The sequence below is a fragment of the Rhinolophus sinicus genome, chromosome 15 (genome assembly GCF_057876585.1).
Source record: "Rhinolophus sinicus isolate RSI-liver-muscle chromosome 15, RSI-T2T, whole genome shotgun sequence".
Taxonomy (NCBI): domain Eukaryota; kingdom Metazoa; phylum Chordata; class Mammalia; order Chiroptera; family Rhinolophidae; genus Rhinolophus; species Rhinolophus sinicus.
In genome coordinates this window covers 7653257-7679211 of record NC_142515.1, presented here as the reverse complement: position 1 = coordinate 7679211, position 25955 = coordinate 7653257, and the positions used below count along the sequence as shown (strand labels likewise).

The window sequence follows — 25955 nt, the reverse complement described above, 5'->3', positions numbered from 1 at the left end:
GGAATTATGCTGTATTTAGCATTCAGTTTTATTGTAAGGACAAATGAGTTGCGTTGGACTTAACAGCACAGGCAAAGATTTTCAGTAGTAACTCATTTCTGGAAGGAAAATGGAAAAACCAATATAAATTTCATTATGTATTTTAGGGTGATATTCAAGGTTTTTCTTAGGAAATTCTCATGCATGACTAAACTCAATTTCTTGAGAGAGGGAATAACGACTTTTCATATGGCTCACCTTTTAACAGCACGTTTCAGCTCATACAGTGAATGGTTAATTTTCTCGGTTGTCAGATTTTCTTAATGCTATTTTCTGTCTTTAATGGGATGCCTTGGCCACGTTTTCTGTATCCAAATAATTTAAATACATGATGCTGTTCATTAGAAAACACCGTGGGCTTCTTAGTAAATTGTTTGTGGGTGTTGTATCCTTTGCAGCCCGTTCACACGTATGTGTTTGTGGGAATCTTTTCAAGTAAAATTTGTCCATTGTCACACTACCTTTAACAAGCACTCCAAAACATGCAAACTCTTAGGAAAACAACTCTTAGAAGAATTCAGGAGGCATTCCCCGTCAGGATGCATTTCTCTTCCTTTTCTTTCCTACTTCTCAGCTCTCTTTTTTCTGCCAGTGACTGGCATTGTCCTGTAAATACGGATGAGAGGGGGGAGGGTTGGGTTTGAGGCCTGGGGAGAAAGCCTTGACGGGAAGCATCTTAAGGGACGTGGGATTGGGAAGGAGAGAAGAGGGAGTTCCAGAAGTCACCCAAGACAAGTTATCCCTGCCCGTAAATTACATTTATGTGGATTGGGCTCTGCTACAGCTCAGCGTCCTCGCATACATACATAGACCGTGTTGGCCCAGTCGTTGGCAAGAGGCTTCTTTGTAAAGCCTTGTCTGCCAACACTGTCGTCTACCTGCTTTTCCAACAAACCCGGTGGGAGTAGCCTCATAAAAGAGCACAGTCTTTGGAGCAGTGTTTCTCAAAGTGTGGTTTATAAAACACCTTCCTCCGAAAAACCTGGTATTCCTGCTTCAGGCACAGTTTTGTGGACTGCACTGCAGATGTACTGAATCAGAATTTCTGGGTATGGAGCCTGGGGACCAGAAGTTTTTAATAATGTTCCTGGGTGAGACTTCACACACATAAAGCTCAAGAAACCTCGCTGCTTTGAAATCGTTAATAAATGGTTTGGGTCTTTGAATGCGGTGCGAATGGTGTTCTCTGAAGCTGCCAGGACCCTGTATGACAGACAAGTTACTTATTACTTAATTTTCAATGAAATGTTTTTACACCACTACTCCTGTGCTTGTCGGTAATATTTGTCACAATGTTTCTGAAAGAATGCAAGATCCTCAAATGCCCTTTAATCTTTGGAGAGAGATTAAATATCACGTTCAGCATCATAATTGGTGCTGAGCCTATTTCACTATGTTTTATTCAAAGCCTTAAAAATTTATAATTCAAATACAGACTATATGAAACAGTCTATTGACAGGAATAGTGATTAAGCAAGTACCTTATTCCCTGAGTAAGCCACATAAGAAAAACTAAAATGTATGTTAAACATTTGCAATGATTTTGATTGCACTTTAGTGAGGTGTTAATAGATGAAATTCTACTGCTGTCACAGTCATTGTTTGTTTATACTTGTGAGTGATTTATCACTGATACAAGTATTGGAATTCCTTTTTAAAATTCCTAATAAGTTTTAAGTTAATTTGAACATTATGACTTTTAATTTATGTTAAATATTCTGTTTTCCTGCTGATTTTGGATTCATCCATCAAGTCAGTCTTTCAGCATTTGTTGACTGCTTACTATGTGCTCAGGAATAGACTGTCCTGAAGCCAGTGCTGATGACTTTCCACAGTCCCCACCCTCAGGGACAGTGCAGAGTCTTGGGTAAGAAAGGATGGAAGGGAAAGCTAACAGTGCCGAGCTGCAGGACAGTGTTAAGTGCTCTGATAAACAGGGGTGTCATACATATAGTGGTTGAGTGTGGAAGAGAGTTGCACAAACTTAGCTGGAACATAGTACAGTCAGGATGTGAACCTACGTTCCCTAACGCCTGAGCCTCTGTTTTCTTAACACTACTATGGAAGTACCGCCCTATGCATAGGGTTGGACAGGAGGATTCAATGAGAAAATGTATGAAATAGCACTCGGTAAATAATGGCTGTATTATGCAGTATTACAGAAGAATTTGTATGGGAATTTAAAGGGGTACATCCACATATACTGTCAATAATTTTTTAAAATGTTAGTTACTTATAAATAGGCTATTAGTTGGAAATTCTGGGATAAAAGAGGGTATCATATGTAATGCTAGTTGCAAAGCCATGCGTTTGACTTATTATTTTAGGTACCAAAGCAGTCAGACTCGCAGCCTCATTCTGATAACCTGAGTCGCCAAGGTGAATGTGGGAAGAAGCAGGTGTCTTACAGAACTGACATTGTTGGTGGTGTACCCATCATCACCCCAACTCAGGTAATGAATTAATTCTTCTACTGTGTGATGATGTAATTACTGTATATTGATTCTGTATTGTTAGCCAGACTAAAACAGTACATCTTCACTGAATTAACAGTCAGTACAAAAAGACCTATGTTTGTTTCTTATTTCAAAAGTGTTTATTGTAAAAATAATTTGGAAGTCACAAACAAATGAGCCTTTTTTCTGTGTACTTTTGCCCCCAGAAAAGAGATACAGTTGAACCTTGAACAACACAGTTTGAACTGCACAAGTCTATTTATATGCAGATTTTTCAGTAAGCACCTGGACTGTTTGCCCCCCATGGGTAGGAACCCTCTGGTGCAGAGGGCTGGCTGTCTGCAGTCATCGCCACCATTTTATGTAGAGAACTTGAGTGTCCATGGATTTCGGTGTCTGCAGGGGGTCCTGGAACCAATCCCCTGCAGATACTGAGGGACAGCTAAGTTTTGGGGTGTCCTAACCCTCACATTGTGCAAGGGTTAGCTGTACTTTGTAAACAGCTTTTTTAAACTTACATCTCAAACATTTTTTAAGTCATCAAGAATTATTCTTCATCATTTTTAATAATTTTGTAGTAGTTTTACCACAAATTGACACAATTTACAAATCCACTGTTGTTGGACAGAGTTCTTTTTCCTTTCGTTTTCTTTTTTTAAAATAAACAATGTGAGTAGGAAAAACCCACTCTTCCTCTTGTGTGTTTCTTCTCTACTCTCACACTACTACCACCCCTCGCAACACTTCTGATACCACATGTGTGGATCCCCCCCCCCCCCCCCACACACACACAGTAAGCAATTCTGTGGTACCAGCTGGGTATTTTGCTGTTTAACTCAATTCTGACCTGTCTACGTGGACCTCTGAGGTCAAGGGCTCAGTCCCACAAGACTTCCCCCCACCACCACCCCCTCCCCCCCCTTCAGATGGCAGTTACAAGTCCAGGTTGTTGTCACCTGTGCTTCTGACACATGGGCTATAAATCGAAGGTTCCCACAACCCCCTCCTTGGGTTCAGTTAATTAGCTAAAGCAGCTTACAGAACTCAGGAAAATAGTTTCCTTACTGTTTACCGGTTTCTTATAAAAGGATATGATAAAGGATACAGATGAACGTTCAGATGGAAAAGGTGCTTAGGGCAAGATACGTGGGGAGGGGCATGGAGCTTCCAGGCCCTTTCTGGGCACTTCGCTCTCCCAGCACCTCCACAAGTTCACCAACCCCTAAGCTCTTCAAACCCATGTTTGCTCCATTTCCAGCCCCTCTCTCCTCTCTGGAGAATGGGGAATGGGCTGAAAATTCCACACTTCCAATTATGGCTTAGTCTTTCTGGTGATCAGCCCCTTCTCACCAACAGTCACCTGATGAAAACAAAAGACATTGCTGTCCCCCAGGAAGTTCCAGGGGCTTTAGGAACTCTGTCAGGAACTGGGATCAAACACCAAATATTAGAACAAAAGATGCTCCTAGTGCTCTTATCACTGAGGAAATTAAAGGGGTTTAGGAGCCCTGTGCTAGAAACCTGGGGCAGAGACCATCATATATATTTTCTATTATCATAAATGCTACGATGAATATTTTTGTACCATGAATTTTAGAGACAGAGATAACATTTTTTAAAGGATAAATTCCTAGAAATAAAATTGCCAAGTCAAAAGTGTTTGTGAATAAAGTGTGATTTTTTAAACCTATTTTTCAACAACCTGGCCTACATGAGCCGAGCAAAGGACTGGCATTTTGACTCAGTCCTGTCCCTAAAATACTGATATGGTATGTTGAATCTTAAGTGGGTGTTAGGAAAAACACATTTATAAACAAAGTTGTGATGAAATTAAAACTTTTGTCTGAGCTTAAATTTCTTGTATTGCTATTGAGTGAATGAGTTTGTAACGTTAATTAAATTACTAGCAGTGGAAAAAACAAGAATTTTAAAGTAATTGTGATTCCCAGTGTTGGGCATTTTCATTACCTGTGTGCCTTTTTGAACTTAGAAGACTTGGGCTCTTTACAAACCGTTAAAATCCAAGCATATTATCCACCATACTTTTCAGGTCTTTTGTCGGGAGAGTGATTAGCAGAAAGAGAATTCTTACTACATTAAATAATCGATGGGGCCTATATCCTAATCCTGACTACCATGCCCCTTAGGCTGGGAACCCTGGCCGCTCCTCACATTCAGTCCTCACCATAATTCTAGGTGAGGGGAAAAAATAAAAAAATTACTATTATTATTATTATTATTATTATTATTATTATTGAGTGCTTTCTTTATGCTAGGCAAAGGATATATTAGTGAGCAAAAAAAATCCATGCTTTAGTGGGAGGTTACGTTGTTCATCAAAGTTCAATAAAAAATAATCTAGGATTTTGTGTGTATGTTTATGTTTTTACTTTTTTAAAAGTAATGATTTTAACCTATATGACTTCCTGTTAAGATATAGCTAGACTAAGCTGCTTTCTCCTATATTATGTCTTGTGTAGGACATACAATTTATAGTTGTATTAAGATATTATAGTTATTTGTAGCTGGTTGTTTTAATTTTGTGTAGAATTAAGATTTTGTTGTGTTTTAATTTTTGATATAGATTATTTAGTAGATTCTAAGATTCTGCGGCAGTTTCTGTATTAAAAACGATCCCAAAGAATATTATTGCTGTATCATTTTGCAATATAGTTTATTGAATTATGAAGTAATATATACTCATTATAAAAGCATTTAGATGACATATTATTCAGAAAATGTCAAATAAATCTCATTTGCATGATTAATTTATTCAGTACCTGTTGGGTTAACATTAAGTGCTGGGATTACAAAGTTAAGTACATAATTAGTGCTGTTGATGTGTTTAAATGTAGGACAGATTGAAAATTCCCCCAGTTATTATTCGAGTACTTAGTTTTTCTCTTGAAATGTAGGCATTCTTGAAAAGACACCTTTGGTTGATGTGTGTAGTGTAGATTATCACGTGTTGTATATTAATAAATAAGCAGGAAGCTAATGCTTTGGGGGACATGAAAACTTGAGTATAGTCAGTTTTTTAAAAAGCACTGGACTTACATGTAAAAAAATAAAATTACAACACTTTTAGAAAAGAACAAAGGAGAAAACCTTCAAGATCTAGTACCAGGCAAAGCATCTTTAGATTTGATATCAAAAGCACAATCCATAAAAGGAAAAAATTGATAAATTTGACCTCATCAAAATTAAAAATGTTTGCTCTGTGTAAGACCCTGTTAAGGGAATGAAGAGAAAAGCTCTGTGCTGGGAGACAGTATTTGCAAACTGCACATCCAACAAAGCACTTAAATCTAGAGTATATAAAGAACTCCACAGTAAAATAATTCAATTAGAAAATAGGCAAAAGTCATGAACAGAAGTTTCACGGAAAGTAAAAGATACACAAATGGCAATTAAGCCCTAGAAAGGATGTTTACCATCATTAGCCAGTAGGGAAATGCAAACGAAGACCACAGAGAGATACCACTGCACACCTATGAGAAGGACGCATCTTAAAATCAGTGGTAACACAAATGCGGACACAGACTGAGGAGAAACTGAGCCACGCCCAAATTGCTGGTGGAATGTAAAATAGTACAGCCACTTTGAAAAAAGGTTTGGCAGATTTTTATAAAACTAAGTTTGCAATTAATATATGACCCAGTATTTACACTCCTAGGCATTTATTTTAGAGAAATAAAGACTTATGATTACACAAAATCCATATGTGAGAGTTCATAGCAGCGTTTTTCCTAATAGCCCAAAATAGAAACAACTCACATGCTTTATAATGGGTGAATGGTTAAAAACTGGCACATGCAAACTACCTAGCAGTCGGAAGGAACGAACATATGATACAAAGAACAACCTGGATGAATCTCCAGTAAATTATGCCTCGTGGAAACAGCCAATTTCAAAAGGTTACCTACTGTATGGTTCCAGTTATATTCTCTAAAGGTCAGAATAGTAAAGATGGACAACAGATTAGTGGTTGCCAAGGGATTGGGAATAGGGGCTTGGAATGGGTAGCCTTCTGTACGGTGGTGGTGGTTACACAGATCTGCATGTGACAGAGTTGCACAGAATGACACAAACACACGAAGACAAATGAGTACGTGTAACATGTGGAATCTGAATACGGTTTGTGGGGTGTTTCGGTGTCAGTTTTGATAGTGTGCTGTGGTTACACAGTTTGCAACAGGTTTGGGGAACCTGTTCAAAGGGTATATAAGACCCTCCGTGCACTTTTAAAATAACTTCTTGTGAATCTATATAATTATTTCAAAATAAAAAGCTCCCTCCCTGTCCCATACACATGCAAACAAAAAGCACAGGTGGCAGGACTTTGCCGAACAAGAGAAATGGAAATCTGTGGTTTAATCAATAATGTGAAAGTTACGATTAAGTATCTCAGATTCATTAGAAAACTTTGCACTTCCAAATCTGTGTTCCTAACTGATCTAAGATAGAGTTTAAGATTTTATACTAGGATAACAACATGAAGTACAAGTGTGCTTTGAAGCTAAATAAGCAAGAACAGAATTTGTTTATTTTGCTTCATTTTAGAAAGAAGAAGTAAATGAATGTGGCGAAAGTATTGACAGAAATAATTTGAAGCGGTCACAAAGCCATCTTCCTTACTTTACTCCGAAACCACCTTCAGATAGTGCAGTTATCAAAGCTGGATATTGTGTAAAACAAGGAGCAGTGGTGAGTAGCTGAACAAAATATGTGCAGCAATGAAAACTGAGTGTGTATCAGCAAATTCTCAACATACAAATTGTTTGTTTTGTGAAAGACCCAAAGTGAGAGACCAGCGTGTGTTGAGTTAGGAGATGGAATAAGGGTTATTCTATGTTCATAACTCCATGCTGTTATTTTCTTGGTCTGTGAGCAGCTGGGTAAATTAATGCTTATTACCACTGACCATCACTTTTAAATGAGCTTTCCTAACAGTTTATTTCAGAAACGTTTTCTATTGACGTACCCCCCCAGCCCCCCACTCCCTGCCTTGGGAATAGGTCGGGGAAAGAGAACACCAGCTCCAGGGGAGATGACAGGGAAGAGGGGGCCTGGGACTGCTGTGGAAGTCAACCCAACACTCCATTTGGTGTTGGGTTGACCTCAGCTGAAAGCTCTGTGACCTTGGGCTACTTACCTAACTTCTCAGGTGCTCAGTTTCTATGGAAAGAGAATCATATAGAACCCACCATCCAGAGGGTTTTTTTGAAAAGTGTAAATAAGAGAACATTTAGCACCTGGTCCTTCGTTAAGAGCTTATGGGTTAGCCTAGATGTTCTCAAACAACCAGATTCCTGACGCAGAACTGTAGGAAAAGTAGGTAAACCTACCAGGATTTCTAAGGTTCCAAAGTTCCTTTCTAAAATAGAAGCCATTCTTTCTATGTGAGCTAAATCTTTAGAATTTCATAACAAAATGAACAAAGTCTGAAAAAAAAATTCTGAATGAAGAAAATACTAAAACTACTGGTGGTTTTGTTTGACTTCACATCACTTCTGATTAGCTTCGCTCAGCCAAGGGAAAGTTCTTTCAGCCTAATTGTTTGACCTTCTTTAGGTTAAGGGAAATGAAGGTAAGGGCTGCAGGTTTCTCCTCTACCATGTCTACAGGTAAAGTCAGAGTTCTCATCAGGCTGTAACTCACTTTGAGTGATAGGGCTTTTAAGGAGATGTTCCTTTCTTTTTGTTTTACAGTTAAAACCAAAATACCAACTTTTAGTGATATTGAAGTGCTTCCACAAAAACTATTTCATTGACAAAAAATGTTTGTACAAAGTATGTTCACTTTATTAAGTATTTATTGCTTTACTACTTAAGTATAAAATACCTGTAAAAGGATTTGTACATTTTAGAGATGGAAAAACTTGATGTGGTTTAATAACATTTCCTGTTCTTGCTCTTCAACTCTTGAGAGAATTTATATTGTGGGGTTTGGGGGATGGGGAGGATGGGGAAGTACTTTTTTCTCTTCTTTTTAACTTTTAGAGCATTAAAAATATGAAACCATGTTATAAAATCATGTAATAAAAGCTAAAAGCCAGTCACCAAAGTTGGATTAGGAGTTCAAGGCCTGAGGGGTAAAAGAAATGAAGGTTCCTGTATCTGTCTCCTCACTAAAGGAGGGTAGTGAGCCTTTCCAGTGCTTGACATTTCTGATTGTGGGTTCATATCAGAATAATTAAGTGGTTATTAACATTTGACATTCTTAGAAACAGAGGTCTTATGTCTGTGTTCATCTCTGGTAGATGAAAAACTGGAAGAGAAGATATTTTCAATTGGATGAAAACACAATAGGCTACTTCAAATCTGAACTGGTATGTTGCTGTGTCATAAATGTTGCTTTAAAGTGTTTGAGAAGTGTTACACTGTGGTGATTTTATATATACATATATATACGATTTCTTGTCCTGTTTTCTATTTTTACAATCTTGTTTGGAGAGGTACATATAATTCTTTTTCTGTTGTGATGCTTTTGGTTAATGGTATTTTTGTTCAATATATGTTAAATAAAAAGATCATATATTCAAAAGCATTCCATCTTGAAAGAATTAAAAATGTCAGAACCCTTCAGTCTAGAGATTTTCTTAAAGGGGCACTGGAGGAGGTGGAAAGAATTAAGTCTCCAAAAGTCAATATTCAACCATCTGTATTTCTGCCTTCTCTTCCCTACAGCTCTTCACATTTTCGTTTCCTATCAGATTGACTTTTAAGTTTCTTCATATAAGATGTTTTTGTCCTATCTGAAGGTAGAATCAGAGATTGAAATTCCCCCTTTCATTTGTTTGAGTAACGTCCTTATTTAAAATATTCTTGCCATGTGACCTGAGTTCTGCAATGGGTGGTTGGATAAATTGAATGCAATTCTATACTTGACACATCTATCCTACCTCTTTCTGTGTTTTGGGATCTTTGGGGGCCACCATAGACTTCATTTGAGTAAAGGTACCAGAAAAGCACTGTCCAATAGAACTTTCTACACTGATAGGCATGTTCTGTGTCTGCCTTGGCCGGGTCTACTGGCCACACGTGCTCTTGAGCACTGGAAGTCTGGCTCATGTGACTGAGGAAGCTGACTTTATTTAATTATAAAATTAACATGGATTGTGTTTAATGTTCATTAATTTAAATTTAAATGATTACACATAGTTAGTTGCTACTGTATTGGACAACAGAGCACTAGAGAATAAGAAGAGAATATTGTATGATTCAGGTGTCTGTTCTGGGAAGCTTTGGGCCTGGATTGGATGCCTTCGTTGTACGCGCTGTAGGACCTGGTGCTTGTTTCTGTCCGAGTGTCATTACCACTCTGTTGGTAATTGCACGCTTGCTGGTCTTTGCCTTCACTACACGAGCTGCCTGAGAGCAGATTTGCTTTGTACTCGACTATGAACACAGCTGCTGGTACTCGGTAGATAATGAGTGGTTTTGAATGGATGGAAAGTGGCGCAGCACAGCAGCAGTAGCCGTGTCAGCATGGGAGCCTGTCTCAGACTTCAAATTCCAAGATCCTCAACTCTAAGTGCTAGTTACTTGGTTCACAAAGTACCAGCCTTGGTGTCTCAGAAGGCTGCCCGCTTGCTTGTTGGCAGGTGATTCATTGCTTTTTAGTTAATGCCTCTGGGGAAGAGGCCTTTTGCAGCGGGTGCTCCTTGAGCTCCCCGTGGCCCTGGTGCAGTGCTGTGGGACCTGGGGATCAAAACCGGCAGGGTCTGGCCTTCGGGGGTTCCGTTTTGCCAGAGAAATTGACATGGACCCCTCTCACCTGCAGTCATTATAATGAGACAAGAGCTATTATAGAAATATTACTAAATTTTGAAAACCCGCATATGGACGTTATGCTGTAAAAAGCTGAGACAAAGATATTACGTGTATTTAGGATATGTTAAGTAGTTAGAAAACACAGATAAAACTGAAAACTTTAAATATAATTATTGACCTCTGTCAGTTGCTAAGATACACATTGTCCCCCACGTTTTAATTTTTCTGAAATCTTAGGGTGTCTCGACGTTACTGCAGGTGAAGGGCAGTCAGGTAGCAGCGGTGCTGTAGTTGTTACTGGTGCATGTGCACAGTGCCTTTGGGTGAGATCTGGACCACACCAGCAGCAGGGTCCACAGAAAAGGTGCCGGCTGCTGGGAAGAGAATCTCAGGGACACGGAACCCTCCTTAAGAAACGCATCTTTAACGCTCTTTTTGGCACAAAGAACGGTCTGGAGTGAAAAATACTGATGTTGATGGCTCCTTATTAACAAGTGATTCAGCAGAGCTGGCATCTGTGAAGTTTTAAAAAACCTTAACCAATTTATTTGGCTTATATGCTTGTATTTATGCTCACAAATGATTTCTGATAGAATCGATGTTTAAAGTATAAAAGGCTCTTTTATAATACCTTTTGGTCATGGACAAGTTTAAACATAAAGTAAGTCCGTAGAATAGTAATCTCATCTTCTGTGTCACCCAGATTTCATAGTTATCAACACATGGCTAGTTTTGTTTTGTTTTTTTTAAGGTTTTATTGGGGAAGGGGAACAGGACTTTATTGGGGAGCAGTGTGCACTTCCAGGACTTTTTTCCAAGTCAAGTTGTTGTCCTTTCAGTCTTAGTTGTGGAGGGTGCAGCTCAGCTCCAGGTCCAGTTGCCATTGCTAGTTGCTGGGGGCGCTGCCCACCATCCCTTGCGGGACTCGAGGAGTTGAACTGGCAAACTTGTGGTTGAGAGCCCACTGGCCCATGTGGGAATTGAACCGGCAGCCTTCAGAGTTAGGAGCACGGAGCTCCAACCACCTGAGCCACCGGGCTGGCCCTAGTGTTGTTTCTTCTGTATCACCACCCACTTCCCCCCTTCGTATTTTGAAGCAAGTCCTAGACATATTCCATCTGTAAACATTTTAGAATGTATCTCTAAAAGATAAAGTTTTTTTAGTAAGTATAAAAGATTTAAGTACACAACTGAAACACCAGAAAATATTTGTAGTATATATCACAGATAAAACAATATCCTTAACATATAAAGAATCTTAAAAATTGAGGGGAGAGGGTTTTTCCTCATCCTTCTTTCCCTCTTTCCCTCCCATCAATCCGAACAATGTAGAGCTGAATTTTTTGCGTGAGGCGAATCAATGTAGGCGGGCCTGGCAGTGGGGCAGGAGCAGGAGGAACTGGGGTGGCCCGAGGTAGGCAGGCGGAGCCCAAGCAGAAGGATGAGGCCGTGCTCTTGGTGGGTGAGCCCAGCGAGGAGTAGAGAGGATGGCGTCCGCTCTGGGGAGAGGGTGGTGGCAGAGATGGGAGAACGGTTACATATATGCTCACTGATAAAAAAGGAAATTTATCACGAGTAATAGAAGCCAGATTTCTCACTGTTGAATAAGGAAGTAATAAATACGAACAATAATTTTTATGTCAGATTGGAATGGAAAATATTGCTGTGAACTTTCAGAATATATAAATGTGGAAATATTAATAAATATAGGTATAAATATATTCATGTGTTTACAGGTATCTCTATGTAGATAATATACTCCCTAGCTCTGGGTACTGAAAAAACTACCATTTTGCATTGGAAGAAACCTAGGCTCCCTGGAAAAATGACAAGATTTCAGAATTGGGACAGAAGAAACAAATATAAAATAAGCCTGGACTGTCTTGTGTCAGAAGGCAAGGAAGTGCTCATGATAGGGACATGTTAGAAGGATCCAAAATCCAACTGGAAAATTTTCCTACTCACCAAATGTGGGGCAGTTTGAGCATTAAAATAAGTAACGATGGTGACAGATTATTGCCCATTGAGTAAAATAGGAATCATGAGCCCATACAGACATGAATGAATGAATGAGTGAATGATTGCACATATGTATGTATGATGAAGAATGGAAGATGACAGCGTTTCAGAGGACCTACCTGCAGAATATGCAGTCAGGACAATGGGGGAAGGAGCGATCGCAGTGAAGCAGCCTGGCAGGTAACACTGTAATCAGATAATCAATGACTAAAGTGTACTTCATCAGTGATGAGAGGAGTGAAATCATTTAACAGGATAGCTTGAGAAGAATGCAGCGTCACTTCTGTGATTTTTCTGCCAAAGGTGCATAGCTTGAATCTAATCTTGAAGAAGCATCAGGCACTCCCACAGGAGGGGCATTCTACAGAATAGCTGCCCTGTAATCTTCCATAGAGGCCAGACTGTGGATGTCAAGGAAAGAATGACTGAAGGAAAGAAAAGAAAGACAAGTTTGATTCTTTTTTTGAATTTTTATAAGAGTTTATTTGAGCCAAACTCACGACGGTTGCCAGGAAGCAAGATCTCAAATGCTTGTAAGACGAATGTCATTCTAAACTGAATTCTTTTGCTTTAATAAAAGACATCTGGGTGACACTTCCTGATTTTGTACTGTGATAACATTAAGAGGATGTCTTTGTAGGAATACACATGAAAATGCTTGGGGTGGTGGGTGTGAGGTCAGCAAGTCACTCTGAAATGGTTCTGGAAGATCAATTCTTTGTGCTGTGTTTTCGACCTTTGTTTAAGTTTGTGGTTGGTTCAAAGTTTAAAAAGAGAAAGTCGAGGAGAGAATATCTGGTAGAAAAGTAAACGTAAGACATAAATAGACAATTCATTTACAAAGAAATTAAAACGGTCCTTAAACATATAAAAAGATACTTAACATCACTTGTAATTAGAGAAGCACAAATTAAAACAGCAGAAATATTACTCCTCATCTATCATGAGAAAGCCATGGCTGAGTGAAGAGATGGGTGCATCCTCTCCCCAAAAAGCACGGTAAATGCCATTCTGTAACAAAAGGGCCCCTTGGAGAAGTGGCCGATTGTAGAGCTGGGGCAGGGAAAGGACGAGCTGAGCCCATATAGAACATCCAGTTCTGACAGAAAACCAGGAAGTGGCTCAGAGAATGATGGGCACGGGTACCAGTGCCCAAAGCTCAGACAATTTGAGCAACAAAATAAATGATGAGAATGGATTATAACTCAGAGTTCAGTGAGTCATGAATAAATAAACGGAGAAGGAAAAGCATTTTCTTAGAGTAAAATTCCAGCTAATATAATATATAGATGAATTGATAAGGTTAGAAAAACGACCATTTGGTAGCCACCGTAGTAATGATGGTTTTAGGCAAGAATTCTCAATTTTCATAAAACTAAAGGGCAAAATTATAATGAGAAAGAAACTGGGTATTCTATAGACTCCAAGCATCTCCCCACAAGCATCTCCCTTTGTCACAATAATGACAAAGGGCAAAAGAGTAAGTTTACAGTTACTGGCAAGCATGACCTTCAGCAAGAGATGAGAGTTAACACACTAGTAATGGGACAAACCACTATCATGTGCCTCTGAGAATGATGTGCCGAGAGCACAACCTCACATCTGTGGTTTCCTGCCTAAACTGTATAACCTGAATGTAAGCACGATTAGCATCAGACAAACCCAAATGAAGGACATTTCTATGAACTAACTGGCCTGGCTTTTAAAACTGTAAACGTCAAGAAAGACTGAAGAACTATCCCAGTTAACCGGAGCCTAAGAGACGTGACATCTAAATAGAAGGTATGATCCCACATTGAACCCTGGATGAGAACATACATAGTTTCTCTGTCGCCATAAAGGGGGGACAATGAATGGAAGCTGAATGTGGTGTGTAGATTAGATAGCAGTATTGCATCAATGTGGAGTGTTTGGTTTTCATAATTGTACTGTGGTTATATAAGAACATCCTTATTCTAGGAAGTAGACACAAGTATTTAGTAGTAAAGGTATGTCATATCTATAATTTGTCTTTAAGCATTTCAGGAAAAATACACATACATTCACATACATGTACACAATAACATAATTTATCAAATGTAAAATATTAACATCTTGAAAAATGGTGCGAGGTATACAGAAAGTTTTTGTACTATTTTTGTAAGACTTTTACAGTCTGAAATTATTTTAAAATGAACTATTTTGTAAAACTTTAAAGAAAGATTTGTGATTTAAAAAGTAGTCAGTGACGGTTTAATTTTTTCCTCAGTGCTACATAAAGTAATGGTATGTCTTAATCGCATGGTATCATACTTGGTGAGATACAATCTGTAGTATTTCATGGAATGTATAGTATACATATTATGCTATTAGGAGCTAGTTTTGTCTTATAGTTGCATCTTACATCAAGTTTGTAACTTTAGGTGTGGTACTTAACATGTCTAATCCTGTTTCCTCGGATTAACAATAGTGTGTGCATTGTAGGGTTGTGGAAAGTTTAAATGAGAACACATTCAAAATCTAGGGGGGGGGGGTCCTGGCACTTAGTAAATGTTTGAGAATGGTGCTTGTTAAGATAATGTATTCATATAAGCATGATATTCTTAAAACAGTGAATTTAACTTAAAGAAATCTGGGTATTTAGTACTCTGGTGCCTTCTTTATCAAAATAACATTCCAAAAGAGGGAGTACTCCACTTACTGGGCACATAGGGGTTCATCAGGGGAAGTCTGATGGTTAATGGCTTTTAATAAGCTACACTGTCCTTAAGGCCAGAGAGAATGTGATCAGGTTATTTGCCGGTTTCCTTGTTTCAAACATAAGGTTATGGGATTGGAGCTATTCTGATGCTGAATAGTTCAAGAAGGTAGATTTATGTCTTAGATGTGCTTCAAGAAAGAAGCACAATTTTCACATAGATCTCCAAATATGACAACTAACCCTTAAAGGGATTTTAAGAATACTTATCTGTTTGTCGGCTTTTTTTTTTGGCCAGGAAAAGGAGCCTCTTCGTGTAATACCACTTAAAGAGGTTCATAAGGTCCAGGAATGTAAGCAGAGGTAAGCACCAGCTCTGACTTGTGTATTATTATAATAGCTGTTATTAGTGCACACAGGGGCTCAGTTTGATTCAAGTGCTTACAGATGGTATTTTTCTGTATTACTTCTAGTTGTATTTCTGACTCCTTATAGTTGGGATATGGTAGAACTTTTAAAACCCTCAGCTTAAAGTATTGAGATTTTTTTTGTTTCGAAAACTCAAAATTAGGAAACAATAGAAATGAAAAACTTTTATGAACAACTTCAATAATATTAGACAAATTGATGTATTAGTAATTTTAGTATTTCGAGGTTGGTGCAGAATAGAGTTTTATAAGAAAATGTGTGAACTGTGGCAGTGTTTCTTTGAGGAAACTGATTTCTTCACAGTTGGAAACTTTGCATTTTGAAGTTTTATGAACCTTTTCTAAATATATATATAACTATATAAAATAAGTAAAATTTAATGTAAAACAATTGAAAAAGACAATTTCGTTTTGTTAAATCAGTATTTTACCTTTGATATTTATTTTCTTATCGATACATATTTGGTATTGGGTAAATAAGTGAAAGAAAAACCATCAAACAACTATTTAAGTACAATTGGGAATTTTTTTTTGTTAACAGTGACATAATGATGAGAGACAACCTCTTTGAAATTGTAACATCATCTCGAACTTTCTATGTGCAGGTAAGATACTTTGGAGATAATAGATCCTCTTAACAAGAAATTAATTAGTTTAGAGATGAAATAAACTTGTTGCTTTTGAGAATAAGTAAAAAATGACAACTATAATGAACAAAGTTAATTTAAAAATGTTGTGTGTAAAATTATTGGTAGGTCATATGTTCAGCAAATAAGGATATTCTTTGCTATGAGTTAGTCAAATAGAATTAAGTAGTATTTGAAGGAAAGGAAATGCTACTTTATATGACAAGTGTGTATTTTCAACTTGGATTATTTTTGCACATGTTTTGGAATTTTGATCATACCGTTTTTGGTAATTTTATAAAAGGGGGGCTCAAATATGCATAATACAAGTAGATAGTAAGTCTTATAGTTTCACTAATGGTAGATGAGCATTCTGTATTTAAATATACAATACACTTTTTACTTACCACATTAATTATTTAGTGGAAGGTTTTTAAAAGAACATTTTATTTTATAAAGTTTACATACCGAGGTCTGACAATTAAGTTTGCAACCTTGCCACCGTGCGCTTACATCGGCAGCACTGTAGAAACAGCTCGGTAAGGTTTCATAACCTTGCTATATCTGTGTCTCACAGCTGTGTTCATGTTGATGTGTGGCGGTGTCTTGCTGAGTGGTGTTCATTATTGTTGTGTGTTTTAGTGTGCCATTGTGAGGATGTCTGAGCTTGAATTAGACAATGAACAGATACTAAATTTTTTGTTAAACTTGGCAAGAGTGGAAGTGAAATCAGGGACATGTTAGTCCTAGTTTATGGGGAGAATGCCCTGAAGAAAACGGCAGTGTACAAATGTTTTAAACATTTTTCTGAGGGGAGAGAATGCATCACTTTTGAAGAGAGAGTCTGGGTGGCCAGTAACGAGCAGAACTGACGAAAACATTGCTGAAGTTCTTTGAATTGTGTGTCAAAATCGTTGGGTGACTGTGATTAGCATAGCAGACCAAGTAAATGTCGATAGAGAAACAGGAAAATCTTAACTGAAAATCTTGAGAAAGGTGTGTGCAAAAATGGTGTGAACAAAAGCAAAGGGGAGTCGAAGTTTGCCAAGACCTTTTGGAGAGGCAAGACGGTGTTTTGGGCTGAGTTAACACTGGTGATGAAACATGCGTGTCAAAGTGCACAATGGAAGTCAGTCAGTTCTCCACGACCAAAAAAGTTCCATCAGTCCAAATCAAGAGTCAAAACGATGTTGCTAACCTTTTGTACCAACTGGACAAACAGTTAGCCAAGTTTACTATTTGGAAGTGCTGTAAAGAACTTTTTTTCTTTTTCTTTAAAGTTTATTGGGGTGACAATTGTTGGTAAAGTTATATAGATTTCAGGTGTACAATTCTGTAATAATACATTATCTACATACCACATTGGGTGTTCACTACCCAGTCAGTTCTCTTTCCATCACCATATATTAGGAAAAGAACTTTCACTGCGTGAAAAAGTTAGACGAAAACGACTTGAACTTTTTGCCAGCAATTCATGGCTCTTGCATCACGACAATGCACCAGCTCACTTGGCACTGTCTGTGAGGGTTTTTAAGTCAGTAAACGAATAACTGTATTGGAACCCCTTCCCTACTCACCTGACATGGCCCCCAGTGACTTTTTTCTTTACCCGAAGATAAAGGAAATATTGAAAGGAAGACATTTTGATGACATTCAGGACATCAAGGGTAATAGGATGACAGCTCTGATGGCCATTCCAGAAAGAGTTCCAAAATTGCTTTGAATGGTGAACTAGGCACTGGCATCAGTACATAGCTTCCCAAGGGGAGTACTTCGAAGGTTACCATAGTGATTGATATTCAGCAATGAGGTATATAGCACTTTTTCTAGGATGAGTTTGTGAACGTAATTGTCAGGCCTCATATGCTTATTGCAGAAAAATTAGACTATATAGAAAAATATGACGAAAAGAATGGTTTATAAAACACAGAATCCCACATTCAGGCAACCATTCTTTTTTTACTGCTCTTCTTAAGGCATATATTTTTATAACAAGGGATCATATGAAATAGTGCTATGTCATACTTTACTGTATTATGGTCATATTTTTCCCTATTATTAAAAAGTCTCTGAAAACCTTTTAGAATTACACTATATTCTATTGTATGAGTGCTCCATAGTGAAACTGTTTCTCTGCTACTCTGTAACATTAATTTACATAGTTTTCATACATTTACTATAACTAATGTGGTGGTGGACATTTTTGTGTGTAAATTTGCCTGAATTTCTTCAATAGGAAACTTTCTAGATCGATAATAGCTCTATTAAAGCATAAACCTTTTTAAACCTCTTGATTTTGCCAAATAAATTTCTAGACTTGTGCTCCTGTTTGCAGTGAATGAAAGTATATTCTTTACCTTTGCCTACTTTGAGGTTTTACTTTTAAAGTGTTGTGTTTATTAATATCATTTCAAACATATTATCTTGTATCTTTAAAATGACCTTGAGTAAAGGACAGTATCTTTACACCCCTTTTAGGATTATGGCATCACTAAAAACTATTTTCAGAATCTATAAAATGATGTCAAAATGTTTTTGTAACTATACAATTACATAAATATTCTTGTAGCAAATACGGCAGCAAATACAGACAGAGCAAAATGAGATCTTTCTTGGACTTATTCCTCTTCTTGTTTTCTCTCCAGAAGGATTCATATTGACACTTTTTGATGTTTCTGATCTTAAAATATTAACTTCCCAACTTATGTCTATGTGTAATAACTTACCCAGCAAAATTTGGTTTAAAAAAGTGATTTTCGAGATGCAGACAACAGTTTAGTGGTTACCAGAGAGTAAGGGTGGGGCGGTGGTAGAAGAGGGAAAAAGGGATCAAATATATGGTGACAGAAGGAGAGCTAACTCTAGATGGTAAACATGCAATGTGATATATAGATGATGTGTTATAGAAATGTACACTTGAAACCTAGATAATTTTACTAACCAATGTCATCCCAATCATTCTAATGAAAAACTTTTTAAAAGGTGATTTCTAAATTTTTTTTTGAAACTATTGCCTTAGAATGATGTTGTTGACACTATTAATTACTAAAATGCATACATTAGATTGATAGCTGCAAGCGCTGATTTTGTGGAAAATTTGACCGAATGAGTCCTTTCTTTCCCTTAGGCTGATAGCCCTGAAGAGATGCACAGCTGGATTAAAGCAGTGTCTGGTGCCATCGTAGCCCAGCGGGGACCTGGCCGATCAGCATCTTCTGTATGTTTCCTGTTCTCTGGGTGATTCTCCCCTGGGTTCCCCCATCCCGTCAAGTTACTTCCTTCCTCTTCCCCTAATCCTTCTGGTTTCTTTCTGTATTGAGATTTATTTGCATGGTAACTTTCATACCAATTGGACTTGCAAAAAAAAAAATTTAAAAAAATGCATTTCTAATTTAATGCTTCCTTGTAGTGTTACGTATAACATAACTTTCTGTGCATTGTGTTGTCTTAAATGCACAAGCAGGGCAACTAAAGAATGAACATTTCCTTGCTTTGTTTTAGGAGTTCTTACTTGTCAGTAGGTCTAGGTTTGGTAAAACTTTACCATTCTTAGTATGGTACATGGCCTAGTTGTGTAAGGCACCTTTGGTCAACATTTCAGTTTCCTCTTTTCTTTCTGTAATTTCAGTTAAGGGTGTTTTATTTTTATTTATTTATTTATTTAGTTAGTTAGTTTTGGCTTAATAGTTCCATAAGACCATTGAGCAGCTGAAACCTTAAATATGATTTAGTGTTCTTGGTCAATATTTTCCACTTCATGTTTCATTCTCATTTTCTAGTACATTAATTTAAAGGGTTGCTTTTCCCCCCACAGTCTTAGTTTATCTTTTTGGTAGTATGATGATAAAACTGATACAGTTAAACATTCTCAGAAGTAGTAAAAAAAATATTTTTAAAATTTAATTTATCATGTTCAAGTACATCATAGGAATAAGATTTGCTTTTAGAATACTTTGGTCACTGATCTCTGATGTGACAATACATAAATTCCACTAAGTAGTGAAAAATTTTAAGTGCCTTGAAATGTAGCACTATGGCCTACAGAATGTAGTCTGCTAATGTAGCATGATGACCTTTATTACCTAGACTAATTGTAAATGCTAGATAGCTACACTTTTAGTATTTTCCTGGTAGTAATATTGTCTTTTAATAGTTTCCTGCTATTAATAACTATAAATCAGTAAATAGAAATCCGTCTGTCTCATTTCTTAATTAAGTCATTCTCCTTATATCCTTTTTGGAATATCTCAGAAATTACTTTCATGGGTGTTAATTTGGTAACTGCCTGTGTTTCATGTGACCTTTTCAGCAGTCAAGTATGAGACTCTCTGCAAAAACAATGTCTGTCTGGAAGAGGAAAGTTCGGAGAAGGGCCTTGGTGTTTTGTTTTGCTTTGTGGTGGGGGCATATTGGACTCTCTAGCTCTAACTGTCAGCAGAACGTTCTCTTTTCCTCCCTCCCCAGTATAGGTGAGCTCTAATCCTAGCTTTGCACTGTGTTCCAGATGCGGCAGGCCAGAAGGCTGTCGAATCCTTGTATACAGAGGTATACCTCAAGAACTGGTGAATGCGGCACGTATGTGGGCTCTTACGCAAACGTGCCTTCTTACTAGAGGGCCCGGACTTACTCACTACTTACAACTCATCCTAGAAAGTTGAGTTAACCAAACTGCCTTTTGCAGTTATCGTAACTGACTTTGTCAACACTAACGCAAACTATTTCACTAGTCATCAGGTTGGAGATGTATTTAGGAAAAAAAGATAAATGAAAAAAAAATGCAACTTTACTAATTGAAGAAATCATATTAAGCTGTCTTCTAAAAATTAATTTACTGAATTGCCACAAGAGTTTCAATTTCTGTCTTACGTATTTTGAAATTTTTTAATACTACACCACTTGAAGTGCACCTTTATTCTAATATGTGCAAAACTCATGCATGCAGACGCATTGGATAAACTCTACATTACTGTGGTTTGCATGGCAGTTTAAAACTCAGGTGACATTTAGCCATCTAATGGTAATCTATCTAGTTGGTAATTTGTTACCACTTTGTTTTCAAAGCCACTGGTATCATAAATGAACACGGTATACTAGGAACTACATGGTGATGCATTTGGAATGGTCATATGTAAGGATATCTTCAGATTTGATATAATTAGAATCATTGAAATTAATATTCACCACTGAGAATTATTCTACCACAGTCATAAGTGATTAAATACATAACCTGTTGCCTTTAAAATTTTAAGTCATATGAATGTATGACATATTCAAAACTAAATAAATGCAATTAAATAAAAAGTGAAAAAGGACTATGCTATTGGTTGCAGTGAAATTCAGGGAAGCAACAACTAAGTTTGTCAGATTTCCAGATAAAATAAAAATAATAGGTTTGAAAATGTTGAGTTCTTATTAAAGAAACATGGCCTTTCATTTTTATATTCTACATTTTCATTTTTTATCTTTCTAAAATATGTAGGATAATTCCTAGCATTGATTGAAAATACACTTTTATTGTCGCCCCGATAAATTTAAATAAAAAAAAAGAAAATACACTTTTAAATAAAATGATAAAGCTGGTAGCCCTCTTTTAAACACAGCTCATTTGCAGTTGGACTACTGTATTCCATTTAGGCTGACTGAGTCTTCAGAGTGTCAGAGCTGCCAAATTCGGCTTTGGTGACAGAACTGGTTTCTTAGTGGAAATGGTTGTTGGCCGTCACTGCTTTAAACTCACTCCTAAAAATGCGTTGCTTTGGGAGAGAACTTGCACATGTGTGTTGCATGGCTCCTGCTTCTGCTCTGTGTGTGTGTGTGTGTTTCGTTTCGTTTGTTTTTCAGAGAATAAAGTCTCACACTGAGTTACTAACCTTGTCGTTTATGGTTGACTGTGCCTAACCACCACTCGTCTTTCCAGGAGCACCCCCACTGTCCAGAACCCAAATGCGCCTTCCGCCCCGCCAGTGCCGCTGCCGCCGTCTCACATCCCACAGCCTCTCGCAGCCACTCTCTGGTCTCCAGCTTTCCCGTGGAGAAGCGAGGATTTTACGAATCTCTTACCAAGGTCAAGCCAGGGAACTTCAAGGTCCAGACTGTCTCTGCAAGAGAACCAGCTTCCAAAGTGACTGAACACGCTCTGCTAAAACCTCAAAGTAAAAATGGCCCTCAGGACAATGATTGTGACCCAGTGGACTTGGATGACGCAAGCCTTCCAGTCAGTGATGTGTAAGACGGAAGCACCTGGAGCCCAACCCGCCTCATCAGCCCCTCAGTTTCCTTTCATGAGGCTTCTAGCCAAAGATGATAAAGGGTGAAATGGTTTTTAATGCATATACTATACTGCCTCTTAGGTATACTCTTTACAAGCTGGTAAACCAAGAATCTAAGGAGTGGCCAAACTAAATGTAATCTCTTTTTAAGAGTAAGAAAGGAAAAACCTAAGTGTCTCAGTAGCAACTGTCTGAAGTTTTGTGTGTTCTCATTTGGGTGATGAAAATGTGTGTGTGATATTTTTTCCTAGTGAATTTGACAATTTAAATGTTTAACAACTTAAAACATTAAAAATGCTTATTAATTAATTTGGTCATTTTTAAAATGCTACTATGACTTCGTATTAGATGGTCGGTATTTACCTATTCTTACTGGTTAATATTATTGAATGAAATATTACCAGACTAGGATATCTAAACTGATGATGTCTGTGGTGCTGTAGAATTGATACTACAATGTGGGTGGACTATTTGGACGTGACAGCCATTTTGGATGCGCTAGATCTCAAGGTGACTGGTAAGTTTCGCATGGAGGATATTATTGAACTGTTAGCGAGGGATGTGGGTGTACCGGGATGGAGAAAAGGGGAAATTTGATTTTAAACAACTGTATCTTGGACATTTGTTTGATAAAGCTTCAGTAAGACTTGCAGCAGTCATTGCTTTATTTAGTGAAAATTATTTGGTATGAAATTTCTGGGAGATCTGATTTTCTTATCAAAGTTTTGTACCAAGTTCTTATTTCTATATTTGGATCAGTGGAAGACCTCAAGTTTATATATAGAGACATACTGCCCTTAGTCATGCTATTGTGGCCTCTAGTTTTTTTCACTAACAACCTATATTCATTCAAGTGCCTGTGTTTTTCATCTTGTTAATGTGCTCAAAAGTCCTATATGATTGGCTTTAAACATTGGGATAAAAGTAATTTTCAGTAGCATAGTTTAATGTGTCAAATAAGATAACACTTTATGTTAGAGATTACCAGAATGCTGGTATTCTCCTACCTGTGCAATATATATGTTTTAAAAAACAAATTTGAGTATACATTTAGTCACAGGGATATTATAAAATACAAGCACCTCTAAAAAATCCTGAGTTTGAAGTGTTGAATAATAGACCAGTTTGAGCAAGTACCATTTTTGTGGTTCAGTCTTAAACATTCGCTTTAAGAAAATAGTCTTGAATTTCACATGCTGCTATATTTTTGATATTTTACCATTTTACAGTACTGTTTAGTTTTGAATTCACACATGTCATGTTTCTCCTTTTCGTTCTAAGATGACTCTTTGCCAGAGAGATTTCCTACTGCAGTGGTGGAGTCCAGAGGTTACTATCTATTATTACATTAGAATTAACCATGGCATCTGTTGAAAAACCCAAATGCATAAAGAATGCACCACTCAACTTTTTTATTCATAAGCTAATATTTTTAAAACTTAGCTCTTTTTTTTTCTATTTTGCAGCTACATTTGAAAATTATAGAATGAAAAGGCTTTGAGTAGTTATCACTCTTCATCCATTATAATGGCTCTTTTGAAAATTCCTTTTTCATGAACACACTTAAGAGATCTTGTGTAGACACTTTGAGATATTCAGGAGCCTAATGCTGTTTTCTTTGGTACAATTTCCACATCGCATGTTTATTTTAGCATATTTTGGTAAGTGGTAATTTGATATATTTCATAGTGGCCAAATACTAGCTCTATTTTGGGACTTTTTATGGAACTACCCTTATATACAATAGCATAGGATAATGTTCTTGTGATTGTTGGGGTCTCCTAATATTTATCTCAATACTTTTATAATTCTATGAAAATTATTTAATTATTTTAAAACTTATACTTTTCTTGTAAATATGTCACATCTGAATTGTCAAAAAATTACTTTGAATACCTTAATATTTGCTGCATTTTTTTTTCTGTACATATAACATGTCTTTCAGAATGGGAATATATGTGTGTTTCCCAATGTTTACTTTTACGTCTGTTATCTTTATATGTCAAACTGGTTGAACACTGTAATGACTTGAGAATAAACTGCTCACAATTAATTCCAACTTCTCATTTGGTTTGGTTCAGTTCTTGCGTGAACAAGTAAATAGAACTAGTACAAAATGTGTTTGATTAACTGATTTGTGTTTGTTTATTTAAGGACAGATTAATTATTTGATAACCTTTGAAAGACATAGCTCGATATGAAATTGCACATGAAAAGATGAATCTTTTGGGGGATAAAGGGCTTATTTTGCTTAAGTAAAACATTTTCTCAACATACGCAATTAAATATGTTGGCTTCAGAGTGTAGTTTGGGTCGTCCGGGCTGCTTGCAGTGTTTGGTGATTGGTTAGACGGGACCTGACATGAGGAAGGCTGAGTGCAGAGGGCGTTGTGGTGCCCAGCTGCGCTGTTGGCTTGTACTCTATGAACACTCCCTGTCGAGGGTTAGAGGCTCCTTGCAAACCTGCTGTTAGTAACAAATAGTTCATGTCTGCTTGTATGTCCCGCGCCTAATAATAGTGGAATTGAATGAAAGACATCTGTCTTGGTAATACTGATGCAACTTAATTTTCATTCCCTGAAAAGTATTTTAAATGTTTGGGTTTTTTAAATCCAAAATAAGAAAGTTCTGAACTTTGTTGCTTTCGCAAAAGAGATCCCTTCCTCAGCTTTCCTTTTCTAGTTGCATTTTTCCTTAAGTAATGCTCAGACCTTTATCCAAGTTCTATCAACAGTCGGTGAGGCAGGAAATATTTGTATAAAAAGTGCCATGATTTCACAGCTTAATACCAGATTTGGTAAGAATCTTCCTAGTCTTTGAAAGGGTTTACCAGTCCACATAAGACTTGAAAAATATACTTAGAAGGGTTTGTATTTTCTGTTTGCAACTTTCCATGTTACATAGATCCAAAATTATTGTATGTTATTTGTATCATTTTCACATGATTTTTGAAAATTGAATTTTCCCCCAAAACTCACATAAGACATGTATTGCTGAATTGGGGTAGCATTTAATATTAATTGATAAAATCCTAGTATTCCATTATTAATGGCATTTAAAGTGAATAGTGCCTTGCTATGGAGGAGTCGTATGGTAATAGCGCCACCTTCTGGTTACGTCATTGCTAATTTTACAGCAATTGGGAGTCTATTTCACTTTATTTTACTCAGAAAATTAGAGAATATCATGTAATTGCCTAGGATTGTTTTGAAATTAATATAAAATTTAAGCCAAAGTTAGCAAATGTCTTCTTTAAACTTTTGGAGATAATTGTAGATTTCACATGTAGTTGTAAGAAAAAATACAGAGCTCTCGTATGCCCTTTACTTAACGATAACATTGCACAATAACATTGAAAAAATTATAGTAAAATATAACTAGGATATTGACACTGACATAGTCCACTCCATCATCACAGGGGTCACGCATTGTTGCCCTTTATAGTCTTCCACATCTGCAGGTCGCATTGTACAGGTTTGGAAATAAACTTAGTCACTTGCCCAAAATCACATTACGTTTAAAATCCAGTCTTTGCGACGTCAAGGTTTGGGATCTTCACCATTATGGTATTCCTGCCTCAGTAGAATGCTTGAAAGCTGTTTATATTGTACTGTCTCCAGATTATTCAGTGAGTTGAATTTTCATTCAATCTGTTGTCAACATCTT

At 37.1% G+C, this 25955-nt stretch overlaps 1 protein-coding gene across 14 annotated transcripts in view; it reads left to right on the top strand.

The window, feature by feature from the left end:
* The window catches only part of PLEKHA1 (pleckstrin homology domain containing A1), a 58300-nt gene extending 33952 nt beyond the window's left edge, over nt 1–24348 (top strand). For 7 of the 14 annotated variants that reach the window (XM_074338920.2, XM_074338922.2, XM_074338919.2 and 4 more), the window contains 7 exons: nt 2367–2492; nt 7059–7202; nt 8758–8826; nt 15265–15329; nt 15936–15999; nt 19148–19237; nt 21938–24348. In XM_074338920.2, coding sequence (XP_074195021.1) covers nt 2367–2492; nt 7059–7202; nt 8758–8826; nt 15265–15329; nt 15936–15999; nt 19148–19237; nt 21938–22249 — 870 coding nt within the window. In that variant the 3' untranslated portion in view covers nt 22250–24348. Of the gene's footprint in view, nt 1–2366; nt 2493–7058; nt 7203–8757; nt 8827–15264; nt 15330–15935; nt 16000–19147; nt 19238–20524; nt 20596–21937 lie in introns of all 14 variants that reach the window. The other 7 variants (XM_074338924.2, XM_074338918.2, XM_074338916.2 and 4 more) reach the window with 3 other exon arrangements.
* Nucleotides 24349–25955: the final 1607 nt, after the last annotated feature.